The sequence below is a fragment of the Gorilla gorilla genome, chromosome 8 (assembly GCF_029281585.2).
Source record: "Gorilla gorilla gorilla isolate KB3781 chromosome 8, NHGRI_mGorGor1-v2.1_pri, whole genome shotgun sequence".
NCBI classification, from domain to species: Eukaryota; Metazoa; Chordata; class Mammalia; order Primates; family Hominidae; genus Gorilla; species Gorilla gorilla.
Window position 1 is genome coordinate 33502572 of NC_073232.2, and position 14904 is coordinate 33517475.

Here is a 14904-nt window from a genome sequence, read left to right on the forward strand (position 1 = left end):
AATGAAGTGTACGGGTTGGGCTGGGTTGTGTCAGGGGGTGACAAAGTCACATGTCTTCAGTATCCGGGCAGTAACAGCAAGTGAAATGGAGGCGAGATCACAGTAAATTGGCCCCTTTAAAGGATAGTAGCCACTCAGTTCCAACTGGCTCTTAACCTGATAGAATAAGTATCCAGTGTTTCTAGATGTTTCAATATTTCAAGCCAATCTGGAGACACAGGTTTTATATGAATTACCGCCATTTAAAAATGTTGGAAAGTAATTGAAAACTAATTACTGAGTACTCTGCAGGCCAAAGGACACAATTGCAGTTCAGAGGGGGCCTGTTGGCTCCCAAGTTCGTTCTTACCTGGGGCTCCTGGAGGTTAAGCCCCTCCTTTCACTGCTCCTGCCTTTTGGCACCATCTGCTGGCCATTTGGAAATTGTTACCTCCTCATTGCGCCCTTTAAGAAAAACATACATATCATTTGTATGGAAGTACCTAACTGCTCTCAAAAGTGAGCATTTGTTGGTTTGGGGACAGGGATGGAATTGCTTTAGCATAAATGCCGCACTTCCCCTGGGAATTTCACAGGCGTTAGAGGTGAATTTGATACCAAGGCTCTCTTGATGTCTGTAGCTACAGCGTCACCCCATCAGTGGCTGGCGTAGTTTGGTCCTCTGGCCGGCTGGGAGGGATCTCTCACACTTGTCTCACCTTGCAACCCTTGAACTGTGCAGCTTTGTGAAAAAGAGCAGTTTTCTTTAACAAAGAAGGTCTTTGGTCAAGGTCTAGGAATGCTGTGTTAACCACACAAGTTTCTTTATTGTTCCAGAACTACTCAACTTTTCTGGCTTTCTGGGAATAAAGAACAGTGAGCAAATGTGCTTTTGAGCCTGGGAAGTTGGGCAGTTCTAAAGCGCAGACTCGCAGGGAAAAATAAGCACGGCGTTTCCTAACCTGGCTGTTACTGTTTCTACCTCTGTATTTGTATTCCCTGGGTCCCATTCAGCTTTCCTCCCCATCAAACTTCTGTCTTTTCAATCGAGGGAGTCTACTTAAGACAAAAACAGTTTAGAATAATTAAGCTATCTTGGCACCGTTCTCCTTCAACATGTGCAGTATTATATACCAAAAATGAACTGCAGCCCCACAGTGGTTATAAGTCCAATAATGGAGCTATCATTAGAGATATACGAAACACTAGACTAGTCTCAAAAGTACAAAAATTGAATTAGAAATTCAAATGTTCTTTGAACTGTGTTATAAAATAGTGAAACTGAATAAAACCATTTGTGCTTGGCAGCCAGCTCCAGTAATTAGATAATTAAATCATTGGAAAATCCTTGACTGTAGAGCTTATCCTATTTGAGCATTTCATTTTCAAAACTGATGGATTATTCTCAGGAATAGAAATTTGTTGCAGACACAATGGGGTGGGTAGATTTCAATGGGACAAAGGGAACCTAAGCAGAAGATCAAGGAAACCACTAAAAGCTTGTTCGTGTTATCTTCTGCTCTCCAATTTCACAGGAGTTATCAGTCTAAGAGTGGTTCTCAATCCTGGCTACTCATTAGAATTACTTGAAACCCTTAACAAAAATACCAGTGCTCAGGCACCATGGCCAGAGTCTGACTTCACTGGCACGGACTGGAGGCTAGGCACTGGTGACTCTAGAACATTCCAGGGTAAAAACTACTGTTTTTACCTCTTGGCTACAGGTAATATGAATGCTTAGTCCATGAAGACACCTCCTGGAAATGTTGAGATAGCCAACTATTACCAATGACTTAAAGCCTTGACTTCAAACAATGCACCTCATTCCCAGTGGCTAATCTAGTATGTTCTCTGCTAGCTACAATTGGTATGAGAGCTATATGGAACCTTTATAGTGTGATATTCCCATTCCCAAATAACAGTTGGGTCTGTAATTAGCTAGCAACAATGGGAAAGGGTTTTGTCAAGGTTTTGTACCTAACAGATGCTCTCCTCCAATGATGATTATGTTTGCCTGTTACCTTTCCTGATATCATTTTGAAAAAAAGCCCACTTTTTCTAAATAATGAACATCTTTTTCCCAAAATGCCACAGTACTTGGATTTTACCAAAGTCATCCCATATCTACAGAAGTGACTGCACTTCTTCCCCTCCTTGTGGGTGGCTGAGAAGAGAGAGAGAAGCTTCTGGAAGAGATGGTACAGGTTCTGTGGAGGCCAGATAGACTTGGCATAAAGAGAGGATGGCGACCTCCTACTTCTTTCATCCCCAATCTCTTTATTCTGCTTCCTGATTGGGTCCTTGGACCCAATCTCTTTATTCTGCTTCCTGATAAATAAAAAATTGGGTTGTTCATTACATTTGTAGGACTCCTGAGAATTTACTGTCCCTTCCCAAGAGAAGGAGGAGGTAAAATATCAACATAAAAAATAAGCATAGTAGTGCATAGAGCCCTATGTATTTGAAATGATACAATTCAATACAATTTCCTTAACGTGTCTTTTTATGAGATAGCGCCTCGTGGAAATGTGCCAGGGTCTCATTTATCTTCTGACATGCATAACAATGGTCATGGGAATGCGGATCCCTGAGAACAGCATATTGGAGTTTCCCATGTGCAACAGACCCGTGTCCCCTGCCAAGCAGAAATAATAAACGGAACTAGTACAGGGCTTGACGATTAGGCTGCTTACAATGTACCAAGCTCTAGTCAGATCTTCAGACAACAAGAAGCTTTCTAAGATGGGGAGACAGCACCCCAATAACATGGGTTATATAGCTGTGACCAGGCATCCCTAGTCTTGTTCCCTGAAGCCTGCAGGAACAGATCCAGGTGGGATCAGGAGTCGTTCTGAGGTCTGGCTTTCCTCCTGAATCTTTCTGATTTGTGGTATAACCACTGTTCCATGTCACTGCTAGACAGCAAAATCAGTCCAATTACATTATCCATTGTTGGCAAGACTGATAGTCTTAGATTTTACCTAAGAAATCAAAATTGAGTTTGTGAGATATAGGTCCATTTTCAGGTGGGGGGAATTAGGTTTAGGCATTTGCTAGTTTCTCCATGAAGTGATTTGGATAACTTATTTGGTCCAATTAAAATTTTAATGGACAAGAGCATTATTTCTGTCTCTTATTTTGCAAGAGTGCTTATAAAAATGGCAAAGCATTTTCAATAAATTATCTTTCTAGCTATGAGGAATAACTGCAACTCTACTTGCCCTCCCACTGTGGGCAACTAGAAAACTGAAAAATAAGCAAATGTATGAAACAAATGTTTTCAGAAATTAGACAACACAGGACCGTAATCCTTAGGAGAATGGGGCGGGGGGGAAAACCTACAGTTGACCCAGCTTTCTGTCTGGAGGCACTTTTCAGATCTTGGTGCAGGAAGGAAAAACCCAAGCATGGCACTGACAGTGAGTTGAGGAGATAAGACCAAAGTTTAGAGAGAGCTGAAACAGCTAGAACTGGTGGACTGGAGAACCAAACACAAGAAAGCTCTGCAGAGAAAGAAGTACATCAATAAATGGGTCTGTTATTAAATATTAAGCCAAGCATGTACAGTGTGAAAGCAACCGCTAAGCCAGGCAGAAACTAAGTCGGGTGCTGTAAGCCAAAAAGTTCCCGAAGTTCACACAGGCCTGGGAGATGTTCACGTTTTGAAAAGCAAAAAGCGAAGAGGCCTTGTTGAGCACCTGGGCATTTTGTAGAGATCGGAGAAGGACTGTGCCTCAGTCTTAGGACTAAACTAGCCCGAGAGGAAAGACTACCCTAGATTTAACCTAACTGCTTAAAAATAAGCCTTTAAAGGACAAAGTTGATCCACAAGTAACTGGACTGTCTGCCAGAGAAAGTCCAAAATCTGTAAAGAAAAACAACAAAATTCAGAGCTCCATGCCCAATATCCACTCAAAAATTACTAGACATGTGATGATGCTGACAAACGTGACCTATAACATTAAGAAAAATTTGTCAAGAGAAACCAACCAGACATGGCAGGGATAATGAAATCAGCAGCAAGGACTTCAAAACAGCTATTATAATTATTCTCAAGGATTTAAAGGAAGACATGAACATAATGAGGAAAGAAATGGAAGATACAAAAAATATCCAAGTGGAGCTTTCAGGAGCTGAAAAACAATATCCAAATGTGCTTAACAGAAGATTAATCACTGCCCAAAATGTCAGTCACCCTAAAAACAGCAATGGAAACTGTTCAAACTGAAGTATAGAGAGACAAAAGACTAAAGAAAATGAATTAAAATGTAGTGACCAGTGAGACAATATTAATAAAAGATGAAGTGGAAAGAGAAAAATATTCAAAAAGGTAATGACTGAATTTTTTCCAAATTTGATGAAAGCTGTAAATCCACAGACCAAAGAAGCTCAGTGAACCCCTAGAATGGTAAGCACAGTGGAAATTGCACCAAAGCACATGGTAGTCAAATTGCTAAAAACCAGAGATAAATGGAAAAATCTTCAAAGCAGCTGGGGGTGGAGAGAAAACCCATTACATACAGGAATCATAATTAAGAATTAATGCCAACTACTCATCAGAAACAAAAGGCAAGTCAGGACACAGTGGAATGACGTCTTTAAAGTACTGAAAGGAAGAAAAGTCTTTCAGAAAACAGAGAATACTTCCTAACTCATTTTATGAAGCCTGCACTACCCTAAGAGCAAAACCAGACAAAGATATTATAAGGAAAGAAAACCACAAACCAATATCCCTCACGAAAATATATGTAACAAATCCTTAACAAAACATTAGTAACTGAATCCAGCAATATATAAAAAGGATAATACATTATCCTGGGGTTTTATTCCAGGAATGCAAGATTGTTTTAATATGAAAAAAATCAATGTATTTGACCTTATTAACAGAAAAATCGTATTTCAATAAATGCAGAAAAAGCATGTAACACAATTTAGCATCAATGATAAAAACAGTGCTCTAGAAGTAGAAGGAAGCTTCCTTACCTTGATAAACAATGTTTGTGAATGACCTACAGAAAACATAGTTAATGGTGAAACACTAAACACATTCCCCATAAAATCAGGAGCAAGGCCAAGAAACCTACTCTCACATCTGTTTAACACTGTACTGAAGATTGTAGCAAGTTCAGTATGGCTAGAGAAAGAAATAGAGGCATGCAAATCAAAATGTAAAATGTCTAATTGTCTTTACTCACAAATGACATGATTGTATATGTGTAACATTAAATGGAATCTACAAAACATGCTACTAGAAATAAGTGACTTGAGCAAGATTACAAGAATCAAGTCAATGTACACAAATATTAAAATTTTGTTATATCCATTTGTACAATGAAATGCCACTTAGCAATAAAAGAATGAATCACTGAAAAACTCAGCAACAGGGCTGGATCTCAGAAAAACATATTCTGAACAAAATAAGCTGGACACAAAGGAGCACATGTTATATAATTCCATTTTTATAACATTCTAGAACACAAAGAACTCATCTATAATGACAGAAAGCAGACTGGTGGTTTCTTTGGGCTGGGGCTTGGGGATTGATTGTAAAAGGTCTCAAAGGAATTTTTTAGGATGATAAAATATTTAGCTGTCTTTCAGCAGTGGTTACATCAGTGTATACATTTGTCAAAATTCATCGAACTGTGCACTTAAGATGGGTATGTTTTATTGTTTGTAAACTTTGTGCCTCAAGACAGTTGATTTTAACTATTGAAATGTAGGTATCACCTCTTAAGCAAAAACCAACTTAACAATTTGAGCTTCCAAAAAGTAATTTACTTGAAGCATTTAGAGAAAGATGGTGATCCACATCGTATCTTTAGCACTTTTTTACACTGTGCTCAGATAAGCAGGAACTGTCCTGCAGCCTGGAGACAGTGGCAAGAACACCAGACAGGGAGGGCAGGGGGACTGGGAAAGCAGACAGAGAACCTATGTAGACCTTGTTCATTCATGATCCACTCCTCATTGCCCACGTGCCAGCCGGTGAGCTATGACAGCTTCCCTCTTTAGTACCCTCAGCAGGATCCTGTAAGGCCCCGCTTTCTAGACAGGAGGATAATAAAGCCTAGGATTGAAACAGAGCCTCTCCCTCTCCTCCCCTTCTAGTGGAGTAAGTCTAGTTGCATTTGAACATTCTGCCCAGTTGTATTTTCCAATATGTTCTTATCCTTCTCAGAAACGTTATATTGCGATTCATTCATACAGCAAATACAGTTGCCCCTTGAACAACATGGGGGTTGGGGTGCTGACTCCTCATGCAGTAAGAAATCCATAACTTTTGGCTCCCCCAAACTTAACTACTAATAGCCTACTGTTGAGTGGAAGCCTTACCAATAATATAAACAGTTGATTAACACATATTTTGTATGTTGTACATATTATATACTATATTTGTTTTTTTCACATGCCTGCTGTGTCAAATATATACTGTATTCTGACAATAAAGTAAGTTGAAGAAAAGAAAATGTTATTAAGAAAATCATGAGGAAGGGAAAATCATAATATTCATTAAGTGGAAGTGGATCATTATAAAGGTCTTCATCCTCATCGTCTTCTCATTGAATAGATTGAGGAAGAGAAGGGGTTGGTCTTGCTGTCTCGGGGATGGCAGAAGAGGAAGGAAATCTACATATAAGTGGACCCATGCATGCAGTTCTAACCTGTGTTGTTCAAGTGTCAACTGTATATGTTGGGTACCTACCATGTGCCACACACTGCTTGTAGCTGTGAACAAAATGGCATGCTCCCTGCCTTGATAGAAGAACAACTTGGGGTGGTGGGGAAATTGATGAGTTGAATTCAGAAGACCTGGTTCTAATCCTAACTGTGCTCTCTAATTGCCGAGCAGACCCTGAACATGTCCTTTGACTTCTCAGGGCCTCACTTTTCCCACCTTTCAATTTTATGAATTTTAAATATTCCACCAATAATTTCTAGCATGGTATCCATTGTTAATATCCACTATCTAACCAGACCCCAGATTTATGTAAGCTTGTTTTAAAATTTGGGCAGGAGGGTTAGGTGCCCTGCTGTGCCCCATAGCCCATGGCACAGTGACATCATCTGTCTATTCAAAAGCCCTTTTCTTAGTCCATGAAATCATCCTTGGTGGCAAATCGAATCATCTGAGGAGTTTTAGAAATTCCCAACAACCAGACAGTACCTCAGACCAGTAAAATGAGAATCTCTCAGTTGAGACCCAGGCATTGGTCACTCTTAGACCCATTTAATTATCTACTCATTTTCCCCTCACATCCCTGTCATCACTCATTCCCCCCCGCCCCTTCAAAGGCAGGAGCTCTGTGGGATTGGACACAGGGACTGAAGTTGAGCAAATCATCTTCATAGCACGTGGCTTTGTTGTGTGTGGTTAATTGACCGATATGAACAGGCTGACCTGTAGCCCTGCCACATCCCTGCAGTGAGAGCAAGACAAGGCACAGGAGAGCTGATCCCAAACATATCTAAGCCCATGGGTCACAGCAGGTTTCAACCATTTAGAGAAGAATTTTGGATTCTTCATTGTTGCCTGTTCTTATCAATGTTACTGATTCATTCAGTTCATTCATTCAACAGATGTATTTTGAGTTTTCTGCTAATATGCCAGACACAGTGTACCAGAGACTCTGTGGAGGACAGAAATTAACCAGGTGGAGGGAAGAGCATTCTGGGAGATGGGAATAGCAGGTGCAAAGGCCTGGCAAATAGGAGTCTGGCGGAGGTTGCGGTGAGCTGCGATCACACCTCTGCACTCCACCCTGGGCGACAGAGTGAAACTCTGTCTCAAAAAAAAAAAAAAAAGAGGAGCCTGGCCCCTATGAAGAACTGAAATGATGTATGGCTTGAGCAGAGTGCCAGGTGCATGCAGGGAGGGAGATTAGCCACAAGGGAAGGGACCAGATTGCCCAGCGCCTGGAGAATGGGCTGTAGCCAGAGAGAGCATAGGAGGATGTGCATAGGAGGATGTTGTTCTCTGTACACTGTCTCTAAAAATGGTGCTTTTTGGCTGGGTACCGTGGCTCATGCCTGTAATCCCAGCACTTTGGAAGGCTGCGGCGGGCAGATCACTTGCGGTCAGGAGTTCGAGACCTGCCTGACCATCATGGAGAAACCCCATCTCTACTAAAAATTCAAAATTAGCCAGGTGTGGTGGTGTGGTGGGCACCTGTAATCCCAGCTACTTGGGAGGCTGAGGCAGAAGAATCGTTTGAACCCAGGAGGCAGAGGTTGCAGTGAACTGAGATCGTGCCATTGCACTCCAGCCTGGGCAACAAGAGTGAAACTCCATCTCAAAAACACAAACAAGCAAAAAAATGATGCCTTTTAGCAAAATAGTGACTGACTGGCTTTTAAGACCACAATAAAAAGACATTAGCAAAAGTGGTGTGAGAGCATGATCATGAGTCCTGTAGAGAAAGTAACCAAAAGTGATACATTTCTATGTGGTTCCCTCCCAGACAAAATGCCAGGCTCCACCCACTAGTTCACCCTCCCTGTTAGCAATGGCTGGTACGTGTTCAGGTTTAGATTGGTGCCAGACACTTTATTGTCTCACTGAGTCTCCATGACCAACATACGAGCTATGAGATATTACTACCCCTTTTTTGGATAGACACAGAGGTGAATAGCTTGCCCATGGACACACATCTACTAAGTGGTAAAACTGGAAATCGAACCCAGGCAGTCTTTCCCCAGAGGCCAGTTCATCACCATGCAGTGCTGATGTTGGGACCTAATGGTGGTTCTGCTTGTGGCCTGTGTTGAAATGTTTTATCTTTATTCAGAGAAAACAGAAGGCATGATGTGGCTTTAAGCAGGTGGTGACATGGTCAGATTGCATTTCCCCTCAATTTACATGGATAATGGACAGCTGACAAAGACATCGTCACCCCCATGAGATGATAAACCAGTCCATGAAACCGGAAAACAGGAAACCATTGAAATTTGTTAAATGATATTTCAGTGGAACTTTGGGGATAATATACTAGGCATAATATCATTATTGTGATGGAGGCTGATTGAGTGAATTCACTCGATGGATGTGCTGTTAGAAAATTGTCCTGCTCCAGGGACTCAAGTGCTCAACCAGACTCCTGCAAAGCCTGAATAAAGCTCCCACCTCCTATATTCTCTGGGATGAGAAACAAGAATGTTCTGGGAACCATTTGGAAATTGTGAGTTCTGTATACAGGTAGCCTACCTCCAATCTAGAGAAATTCATAAATTGCCAAAAGCCCTGGACTCATCTAGAATCATTATCATTGCCAACATTAAAGTCCTATGTTTTAAGCATCTGTGATTTCATGGTACTTGGTACATGGAACCATGTGAATGAAAAGGACACAGATCCTCTTTGAACTGATACTGACATATTTCATAGCCAAATCACCACGTGTTGAGTTCCCATTCTATACCATGCGGTATTTCATGTAACCCTCAAGAATGGCCAAGGAAAGTGGATTCCCCGTCCTTAGAGGTAAGGAAATGAAGACCAAGGGAGTCTAAATAATGGGCCCAAAGTCTCACAGGGGGCTAGGGAGAGAGTATGGGATTAGACCCAAAGTCTTCTTGGCTCCAAAGCAGGTGCCCTGTGCTGCTCCCTCTAAAGATACATCAATGAGAGTTTACGCCTGTTGTCCGTGATGCATTGACCAGAGTAGCAAAAGGATCCTTTGTCTTGCAGGCAGTCTGGTTGCCAGTTGGCTGCCAAAATTCAGATGTTGGTGGAAGAAGCCACATTATGTACAGTCTTTGCTCCCTTTCCTTTCTCATTGAAATAAGTAAAGATTCAGCCACAGGGCTGTCTACCCAAAGTGCTCCGAAGACTTCAAGGCATTCACTCGCCTCCATTTCAGGCAGGCAGAGCCCACTGAGGTTGATTTTTTTGTGTTCACAGCTGCAGAACCAGGAGCTGCTGAGGGCGATGATGAAGAAGGCAGAGCTGGAAATCAGTGGCAAAGTGATGGAAACAATGAAGAGACTGGAGGATCCCGTGCAGCGACAGCGCGTCCTAGTGGAGCAAGAGAGACAAAAATATCTTCATGAGGAAGAGAAGATCGTCAAGAAGTTGTGGTGAGTGCCAGTCACTTGCATGTTGAGCTGTTTCACCTGCAAAGGAAAATTATCATTGCTAAGAAGGAGGTCCTTCCCAGTTGGTGGTCTTGCCCTCTCTTTATTGAGCACCTACTGTGTAAAAGTTAGAGTTCTGCTGATGCTGGTATATGTGGACACTTCAGCACCTGTCCATGGAGGCCCAGGAAATTCAGTGGTCCTCAGGTGACTGAATTTCTTTAAAAGTTGCGGCATTGCTGGGCATGGTAGTTCACACCTGTAGTCCCAGTTACTCATGAGGCTGAGGCGGGAGGATTGCTTGAGTCCAGGAGTTCGAGACCAGCCTGGGTAACACAGGGAGATCCTGTCTCTTAAAAAAAAAAAAAAACAGAGAGAGTTGCAACTTCATACTGTCCTCCAGGGCTCAGCAACACACAAAATTAAAAGGAGTAAATGGTAAAACCCAATGACAAATAGGAAGCCTATATTTCATCTCAATAAATTAAAACTAATGGCCAAAATAACACAGCTCTAAAATTATCTTCCTATTATTCAACTGTAGTTAAAATTGCAAAAGAAGAATTTAAATGTAAAATGTATCTGATCCAGAATGAAAAATGCTTCCTTAGCTGTTATGAATGTTATTTAAGGTTCTTATTGAAAGCATCTATCAAGTCCTACTATTGAAATGAGCAGAATTTTATTACTCCCCCGTCACCAGGCAGGCACATCTTTTATGGTAGTTGTATGTTTTGGTATGCAATGAAGATTTATCATAGAACTATCTCACCTTTTAGTATAATGAATAGTAATTTTGAGGGGTTTCTCCAGTGTTGATAATTCTCTTGTTTCTTGGAAAACTTAAATCTTTCAAATGGGGATTGTAAGGGAGCAGTTTGCAAACTCTTCTCATGGCCATAATGAGAAGAGGTTTCCATGATGGAAAGCATTGTGCTCAGTCACCTATCTCCTATTGGAGCTGTGGCTCATGTCGCCCTGGATGCCAACCTAATGTGTTTGATTAAAATTAGAGTGTCCCTCTCAGCAGTCTAGAGGGAAAAAAACATCAATTTGAGTTATTCTTTTCCTAATAAATTAAATTAGGCTGCTGTTCATCCATATCTCAAAATAGCTTCCAAAATTCTACTTAGTTCACACATTTATAGACAGAGTTAATCACCCACCATGAGTTGGTAAGGCTGTTATTTGTCTGAAATGTCTTTGTGACAGCCCAATTATCTAAAACTAGGTCTCCAGTTTCTTCTTTAAAACTTCTTTTAAAATGCATATCCTGGCTGGGCACGGAGGCTCATACCTGTAATCCCAGCACTTTGGGAGGCCGAGGCAGCCAGATCACCTGAGGTCAGGAGTTCGAGACCAGCCTGGCCAACATGGCAAAACCCCATCTCTACTAAAAATACAAAAAAAATAGCTGGCCATTGTGGTGTGTGCCTGTAGTCCCAGCTACTCAGGAGGTTGAGGCAAGAGAATTGCTTGAACCTGGGAGGGGAAGGTTGCAGTGAGCCGAGATTGCACCACTGCACTCCAGCCTGGGCAACAGAGCACAACTCCGTCTCAAAAAATAATAGTAAAAATAAAAATAAAAATATATATCCTTTTAATAACATTTATATAAATTTTCCAATAAAATTATGAAAAAAAATTTTTTTGAGATGGAGTCTTGCTCTGTTGCCCAGGCTGGTGTACAGTGGCATGATCTCGGCTCACTGCAACCTCCGACTCCTGGGTTCAAGCCAATTCTCCTATGTCAGCCTCCCGAGTAGCTGGGATTACAGGTGCACACCATGACGCCCGGCTAATTTTTGTATTTTTAGTAAAGACGGGGTTTCACCATATTGGTCAGGCTGGTCTCAAACTCCTGACCTCAGGTGATCCATCTGCCTCAGCCTCCCAAAGTGTTGGGATTACAGGCATGAGCCACCACGCATGGCCAGTAAATTTCTTTTTTAAAAAAATTGTGTTTATTGGTTAGCTGAGATAATTCTCACTTCTGGCCTAGAAAAGCCATCTTTAATCTCAATAATACTCTGAGATTACAGCCTAGCATAGGAATGAGACAGAAAAGGTAATGGAACGAACATACCATAAGAGGGCTTTATCTGGTTGGATTTGTGGGAAGGCCACAGATGAGTAAAATAGGCAAAGAGCCCTTGAGGATCTTCAGTCTAGCAAAGCCAACCTGATAAATAGGAGTATAGCCCCGAACAGGGGATTTACAGGTACCAGTTGTACCCACACAAAAGAGAGACTAACCCAGGGATCAGGAAGACTTAACCTGAATGAAGTCATTCTTTGTATGACCCACAGGCCACAAACAGTATCTTGCACATAGTAGTTTCAGAAATGGTTTGTTAGGCTGGGCACAATGATTCACGCCTATAGTCCCAGCAGTTTGGGAGGCTGAGGTGGGAGAATCACTTGGGACCAGGAATTCAAGAACAGGCTGGGCAATATAGCAGGACCCTGTCTCTACTAAAAATAAAAAATTAGCCAGGTGTGGTAGCATGCCTCTGTAGTCTCAGCTACTCAGGAGGCTGAAGCAGGAGGATCGCTTGAGCCCAGGAGTTCAAGGCTGCAGTGAGCTATGACTGCGCCGCTGCATTCCAGCATGGATATCAGAGCAAGACCCAATCTCTAAAACAAGAAAGAAGAAAGAAAGAAATGGTTTGTTAAACTCAACTGAGGTGGCCTTGAAGATGGGGAGATTGCATCAGCAGAGGCTAGAGATGGAAGGACTTCCAGGCAGTAGAACCCTGCAAACCAACAAGTTTCTGGCCTGGAAAATGCAAGATGTCTTTAGAGAACTGGGGAGCAGTCCAGTTAGGCAGCAGAGTTGGGTGCAAGATACTAATAACATCCCATATTTGGGGAGTGTCATTCCCATTTGCACACGGACTTCCTGTATCTTAGACCATACTCAGGCCTCACATACCTGCTTGATGCCTGTCTGGGCTGTGCCTACAGAGATTGGAAGATTCTGTAAGAGAAACCTGGATTTCTGGCTTTTCTTGAAAGTTCCGGGGTTCAACCCCAGATTCACAATTTCTGTGGATGAAGCTTAGGAATCTGCAGTTTACAAACAAAGCTGGTGATTCTGAAGCACTTTCACATTTGAGAGTTACTGCCTAGAATGATGAGGAAGACACTGAGTGTTTGGGTTTGTTTGGTTTTTGTTTTTGATCAAGGAAGTAGCAAAGCTAGAGCTGTATTGGAGAGAGGTCCCTCTGGTGATCATGTGCGGGACTGACTGAGAGGAAAATAGATCAGTGACTAGGAGACCATATGGGAAGCTACTGTATCCGTCAGGCAAAAGGCAGTGAGGCCTGAACCACATAGTAGAAGTAAGAATGAAGTGAAATGCAAAACGTCCTATGGTATTCACCATCTAAGACTAGCTCTCAAAATTCTTCTTTAAAACACGTTTTGAAATATATATCCTTTTGGCTGGGTGCAGTGGCTCATGCCTGTAACCCCAGCACTTTGGGAGGCTGAGGTGGGAAGATCGCTTGAGCCCAGGAATTCAAGACCAGCCTGGGCAACGCAGGAACACAAGGACACCCAATGTCTACAAAATAAAAATAAAAATTAAAAATAAACCCTAGCCGATCATGGTGGCACACACCTGTGGTCCCAGCTACTCAGGAGGCTGAGGTAGGAGCATGGCTTGAGCCTGGCAGGTCAAGGCTGCACAATCACACCACTGCACCCCAGCCTGGGTAACAGAGCAAAACCCTGTTAAAAAAAAAAAAAACTAAAAATATCTATATACATATATATCCTTTTAATAATGGTAGTGTAAATTTTCCTTCCATAAGGTATAAAGTAGGTTAACTGATTGGATGGCTAGATCTGAATGGCAAGACAGCAGGTTATAAAAGACAGCTGGAAATAGCTAGAAGAGAAGAACCAGAATGTTTCTAGCATGAAGAAAAGACAAATATTTAAGGTGACGGATATCCCAAGTACACTGATTTGATCTGTACAAATTATATGTACTAAATTATCACATGTACCCCAAAACTCACATCTTTTATGCGTCGATTTTTAAAAAGAGCTTATTTTTTAAAAGCCAGAAATTTCAACTCTGGAATATCAGAACAGTGATATCCCTCTTTCCTTCCCCTCTCCCTCCTCGTTCTCCTTTTCCTTCTTCTCCTTCTCCTTTTCCTTCTTCTCCTTCTTCTTCTTCCAAGTACTAGAATATAAGTCTCCTTGTGGAGCATGTTAGGTTGAATTACTGGTGAGCCATTCAGAAGGCAGAGAGAAGAAACTTGGGTGTAAAACTATGAAGAGATGGGCCAGGCACAGTGACTCACACCTATAATCCCAGCACTTTGGGAGGCCAAGGTGGGTAGATCACTTGAGGTCAGGAGTTAGAGACCAGTCTGGCCAACATGGCGAATCCCTATCTCTACTGAAAATACAAAAATTAGCTGGGCATGGTGGCGGGCACCTGTAATCCCAGCTACTCAGCAGGCTGAGGCAAGAGAATCACTTGAACCCGGGAGACGGAGGTTGCAGTAAGCTAAGATCAGGCCACTGCACTCCAGCCTGGGTGACAGAGAGAGACTGTCTAAAAATAAAAAAATAAAACTATGAAAATAAATTGGGTCTAGATAATTTCTACATGAAAATAGTAATTGGTCTTCTAATAACAGTCAAGTGAAATACATTCCAACAAACTGCATGCTTCTTTTTAACAAAGCTAGGATGAAAAGCAACTTAAACAAATAGAATGCTGTAAACTGTGACATCTATGAATATCTGACATTCTGTGGAGCAAAGCTGATATTTTAAAAGTCATATTGATTACCATGTCAAAAATTGATTTCCAGCATTCATTTTAGC

At 41.7% G+C, this 14904-nt stretch overlaps 1 protein-coding gene across 21 annotated transcripts in view; it reads left to right on the forward strand.

The window, feature by feature from the left end:
* The window catches only part of KIAA1217 (KIAA1217 ortholog), a 342128-nt gene that overhangs the window by 297539 nt on the left and 29685 nt on the right, over positions 1–14904 (forward strand). For all 21 annotated transcript variants that reach the window (XM_004049166.5, XM_055351996.2, XM_055351994.2 and 18 more), the window contains one exon: positions 9881–10056. In XM_004049166.5, coding sequence (XP_004049214.2) covers positions 9881–10056 — 176 coding nt within the window. The remainder of the gene's footprint in view (positions 1–9880; positions 10057–14904) is intronic.